General features: G+C 43.9%; 2 protein-coding genes across 2 annotated transcripts; one reads left to right on the top strand and one right to left on the bottom strand.

Annotated features, from left to right (window-relative positions):
* The first annotated feature begins 2,039 nt into the window (after window positions 1-2,039).
* On the top strand, window positions 2,040-3,244 carry LOC115241011 (putative nuclease HARBI1). Its single transcript, XM_029816520.1, has 3 exons — window positions 2,040-2,320; window positions 2,395-2,538; window positions 2,620-3,244. The coding sequence occupies exons 1-3, from the start codon at window positions 2,040-2,042 to the stop codon at window positions 3,242-3,244; spliced, it is 1,050 nt and encodes a 349-aa protein (XP_029672380.1).
* A 1,408-nt stretch (window positions 3,245-4,652) lies between these two features.
* Window positions 4,653-5,351, bottom strand: LOC115241010. The gene has a single exon (XM_029816519.1). The coding sequence runs from the start codon at window positions 5,349-5,351 to the stop codon at window positions 4,653-4,655; it is 699 nt and encodes a 232-aa protein (XP_029672379.1).
* Window positions 5,352-5,893: the final 542 nt, after the last annotated feature.

Genomic DNA, 5,893 nt, shown 5'->3' with positions numbered 1-5,893 from the left:
CCCGATTGACCACGGTCCCGATTGACCACGGTCCCGATTGACCACGGTCCCGATTGACCACGGTCCCGATTGACCACGGTCCCGATTGACCACGGTCCCGATTGACCACGGTCCCGATTGACCACGGTCCCGATTGACCACGGTCCCGATTGACCACGGTCCCGATTGACCACGGTCCCGATTGACCACGGTCCCGATTGACCACGGTCCCGATTGACCACGGTCCCGATTGACCACGGTCCCGATTGACCACGGTCCCGATTGACCACGGTCCCGATTGACCACGGTCCCGATTGACCACGGTCCCGATTGACCACGGTCCCGATTGACCACGGTCCCGATTGACCACGGTCCCGATTGACCACGGTCCCGATTGACCACGGTCCCGATTGACCACGGTCCCGATTGACCACGGTCCCGATTGACCACGGTCCCGATTGACCACGGTCCCGATTGACCACGGTCCCGATTGACCACGGTCCCGATTGACCACGGTCCCGATTGACCACGGTCCCGATTGACCACGGTCCCGATTGACCACGGTCCCGATTGACCACGGTCCCGATTGACCACGGTCCCGATTGACCACGGTCCCGATTGACCACGGTCCCGATTGACCACGGTCCCGATTGACCACGGTCCCGATTGACCACGGTCCCGATTGACCACGGTCCCGATTGACCACGGTCCCGATTGACCACGGTCCCGATTGACCACGGTCCCGATTGACCACGGTCCCGATTGACCACGGTCCCGATTGACCACGGTCACCACGTTTATATTGACCACGGTCCCGATTGACCACGTTGAAATTGACCACGTTGCGATTGATCACATTGATATTGACCACGTTGATATTGACCACGTTGATATTGACCACGTTGATATTGACCACGTTGATATTGACCACGTTGATATTGACCACGTTGATATTGACCACGTTGATATTGACCACGTTGATATTGACCAGGTCTCGATTGACCACGTTGATATTGACCACGGTCCCGATTGAAAAACCATGTAACACACACACACACACACATGCGGGGGGTGCAAGGGGGGCCTTTGGCCCCCCCTCCCGCACCCTCTCCGCCAGTCAGACACAATGGACCTCGCTTTACAACTTGCAAATTACATGCCCTAGTAACGACATGTATTGATCCGTGGTCAATCGGGACCGTGGTCAATATTAACCGTGGTCAATCGGGACCGTGGTCAATCGGGACCGTGGTCAATCGGGACCGTGGTCAATCGGGACCGTGGTCAATCGGGACCGTGGTCAATCGGGACCGTGGTCAATCGGGACCGTGGTCAATCGGGACCGTGGTCAATCGGGACCGTGGTCAATCGGGACCGTGTGTGTGTGTGTGTGTGTTACATGGTTTTTCAATCGGGAACGTGGTCAATAGGACCGTGGTCAATCGGGATCGTGGTCAATATCAACGTGGTCAATCGCAACGTGGTCAATCGGGACCATGGTCAATATCAACGTGGTCAAACGGGACGCTCCCTTACGAGACACAGTATAGGTAGAAAAAGTAATTTATTTAGTGAGAGAGAAAGATAGATACAGCGTGCAGGGTCTGGCAATAGCGTGCGGTTGATGCGGTCGCTGGTAGCAGGATTTGCGGAGCGCAACGCGGAGGCGCAAAGCGAAGGGCGCAAAGCGGCGAGAAGCGCCAGACAGGTGCGGCGTGCAAATGTTCCCGGTTTTATTTACATGCGGCGGACTTATTATTAACAGGCCTTATAACTAGCGGACTTAGTACTAGGCAGGTCTTATCACTAGCAGGTCTTAAGACTAGGATGCGGTTATAACTAGCGAACTTAGTACTAGGCAGGTCTTATTATTAGCAGGCCTTAAGTCTAGGATGCGGTTATAACTAGCGGACTTAGGGTGCGTTCCGTTTCACGCATGAACCGCATGAAATGCAGCATATCGCATGAGGGCATTGACTCGTTCCGTTTTTCCCATCACTCTTACTGCGCATAGGGAAACGGAACAGACCCATGCGCGCTTGGGCTGTTTGTAAGCAGACATGGCAGATGAAATGTCGGCTGATGATGTGCTCTCTGTGATATCTTCCGTTGTTATTTGCAGCCAGGTTGATGTTGATGGAGAAGATGATAATGAAACCTCTTCGTTATCTAGCAGCAATGAAGAGGATTCTAGTGACGAAGAAAGTGAAACGCGTACCTTATATGCCATATTGATGGTGAATGAGACGCGGGGTGAAACTCCTCAGATAGAAAAGTTGACCGATTATGTGAAACGAGTTGTTCCAGGATACTCCAGAATAACTTTTAAAGAACATTTTAGGTTTGTGAATGTATTTCCCGTCAACGACTGATAAATACAGATCTGTCATATGTTTGACTTTGGCTATGTTGCAGGGTGTTTCCAGAGACCTTTCAAATGATTTTGAGACTTCTAAGGCCAGCTTTGAATGCTACAAATGCTCATGGAAGGAAGCAACTATCTTCAGAGAAACAGCTTATGGTAACGTTATGGTTCATGGCTACTCCAGATTCATATCGGTATGTATTTGATTATGTTGAAACCACTATAAGAAATAGTATATATTGCAGCTGTAACCCTATCGTTTTGTATACATACAGGTCTGAATGTGTCAAGTTTGGTGTGGGAAAGGCTACTGCATTGCGCGCTGTAAGACGTGTGACTTATGCCCTCCACTGCCTAGCACCACGTTTTATCAAATGGCCAAGAGGAGAGGAGGCTATCTGTGTGATCGAAGAATTTCAAAGAGCAAAGGGTTTTCCAGGTGTCATTGGGGCTGTTGATGGTTCTTTTATACAGATACGAGCTCCTAAAGAAGATGCAGCTTTTTATATCTGTAGAAAAAAATATCCTGCTATTCAGCTTCAAGCTGTGTGTGATGCTCGCAGTCTATTCATTCATTGCTATGCCGGGCATGTAGGGTCTGTGCATGTTGCACGTGTTTTTAGGAATTCTCCTTTAACTGAGTTCATCCAGAGGCCAGATGAGTATTTTCCTTCGAATTCTCACCTTCTTGGAGATGCAGCATATACAATTCACTCACATGTCATGGTACCGGTTAGAGATAATGGACATCTTACTGCAAGGCAAAAGAACTTTAATTACTGTTTATCATCTACTCGCATGGCCATTGAAAGAGCTTTTGGGCTTTTGAAAGTGAGATTTCGAATTTTGCTCGATTGTCTGCCTCTCACTGATATCGGTGTTTGTCCTTCGAGTCGTTAAGCGATAGCTAAGCGTTTTCCATAGAAGGTGTTTTGTTCGCGAATACACGACTGTTCGTAGACTAGACCCGAAGAGATTTGTATCCGTTAGTGCATTTGGTAGAATATATTCATATTTGAAGTTATTTACCAGCCACGGAGTATTTTCCGGTGACCATCATTCTCAAGAACAATCCTTTCCGTTAGCCTTATTCCCGGCATCTCCCGACTTTCTACGCATCCTTAACTTTCTGCGGTTAATTCAAATAACCGCTTAATAGCCAGGAAAGCTATTACAGCCTGCATACTGCAGAATGACAATGTTGATATTGATGTTTGTTCTAACAATGATAATGTTACCCCTGGTGTCATAGCAGCAGATGCAAATTTGGGTAACCAAAAGAGAGCGAGGATCATGAATGAATTGAGGATGAGACTTGGGAATTAAAATAATTAAGTGTGTCTGTAAGATGTGAAGTGGCTTGAGGCCATTTACATTAAAATGATTTTAAAGCATGAATTTGTTAATGTTCAAATTTTAAGATTAAATTGAAATAGCTTTCATATGTATTTTAATTAATTGATCAATGAGCCAGAAACAGTCTCGTTTGTTCATATGTACAATGTAATTACAAAAAGGAGAAATAAAGGTATCTAAAATCAATATTTGGTTATTTATTGCACATATATTTATTCGCAATTTTATATACAAACAGTAAAAACAAGTTGCAAAGTTACAAACATAACACTTCTCACTCTTATAGCTTTGACACACTAGACGCGATGGGCGATGATATCCAATAAGAGTTTTTTCGAAAAGGCGGAGCTCTCATTAGATATCGACTCGTTAGATATTGCCCATTAGATATCGCCCATCGTGTCTAATGTGCTAGTCTTGCTAATGCAATAGTAAAATACAAAAGGAATGTCATCCAATTCAAACTAAATTAAGTATGATATTACATAAGAAGTTACATAAAATATAGGAACAGAACAACTTGAGTGGTGCAGTCTCATAAAAAAAGTTAATATATAGGAAATATAAAACAGCGTTAAACTTATCTCAAGTATACATAAAAGCTAAATAAAATATCATCGACTAGAGTGACGCAGTCACAAATATAACCTGTGTGATTACATCAATCACAACTATTAAGAATGAGGGGATATCAATAAGTAGATCCAGGAAACCTTTCGTTCCCTAGACACTTCAAGATAATTATTACAGAATGCAATACTGCTAGAGGTAGCCGTTACTTACTAATTGAACTATACTACTAATAAAACTTAAATAGTGTAGTAATATCAAAACTATCAAATGAAAAAACAACAACATATATAAAACAACATAAGCACATCTAGAAAACTCTCGTCATGTCGGTTTCCTCCAACACATATTACAGAATGTCATAATGCTACTTGAGCTATCCCTAAACTAAATAAGGCTCCTTGCGTTCTGCAATTTTAGCGAGTAGTTCAATCAGAGACTGCTGGAGCTGTATTCTGTCTTTGTGCATTTCCATCTTCTCTTGTCTAATCTGTTTCCATCTATCTTCCTTTTCTGCTCTCCGTTGTTCTCTGTTCTCCCTTTCCTTCTGCTTATCTTTTTTGATTTCTGTGATGAACGATTCTAAAATGGATTCCACCCGTCTTTTCTTCGGTTTTGGCTGATCTGCTGCTAACTTCTCTGATAAAGTGGATGATGAAGAGCCTGGAGAGGGTGGACCATCGTTGCTAGCTATTGATGCAGGTGCTATCCATGCTTTTTCTCCAAATATTGAATCCATAACGGAGTAAAAGGCCCAAGAACTTGAATGATTACCTGAATTCTTGTTGCTGTCACTTATATTTTTGTATGTTCTTTTCAGTCCGGACATTTTATTTTGACACTGAGCAGCAGTGACATTGTACTTAGCATTCTTCATTTCGTTGGCAATTTCCACCCATATTTTGTTGTTGCGTTTCAGACCCGAGGCAAAATCAGGCTCATTATCTCGGTAGGTCTCCAAAAACAAAAGAACTGCCTGATCTGGCCAAACGAAGGACTCCTTTCTGGCTTCGTTTGCTTCAGATGCATCTGCAAGCTCTCCTGGTTCGTCAGCTTGTAGGTCTTCATTAATTACCGCCATACTACATCTCTCACTTTCTCGGGCCACCAAAAACTTGATGACTTTCTCATCTGTCAGAGCAAAATAAGTCTTCAATTACTCAGGGTTCTACAAAGGCATTCTACAAAGAGTAAGTGCTATTCCACATAAACAATTTGATTGGAATTCAACGTTCTAGGTATGAAATCTGTCCCACATAAATAGAAAACACAATCTCTAATGAGCATATTAAATGAATAATACACTACTGTTTTTTAAGGAATCTTGAAGTTTGAGGTTAAAATCAAAATTTCTTACGATATTAATACTTACCGCCGCTTGTTGCCACCTGGAATTCAATATTGGACACGTCAAACATCCACAATTCATCATTAACATAAACTTGTAGCTTTTCAAAGCTACAAGTACTTTCAAAAGCTGTTTATGAATCCTATTTGTACCACTTTGCAGATAGTCCCTCTGCAGGTAGTTCCCGCCATAAATAATTCTCGCGCATGGACCACGCATGGATTACACCACCTCGGGAGCTGAAGCAGCTCATGCGCTCTCATGCGCTGCACAAC

This window comes from Formica exsecta, unplaced genomic scaffold (assembly GCF_003651465.1).
Source record: "Formica exsecta isolate Colony F162 unplaced genomic scaffold, ASM365146v1 scaffold46, whole genome shotgun sequence".
Taxonomy (NCBI): Eukaryota; Metazoa; Arthropoda; class Insecta; order Hymenoptera; family Formicidae; genus Formica; species Formica exsecta.
Note: the sequence above shows the minus strand (reverse complement) of the source record. Positions and strands in the feature narration are given on the sequence as shown.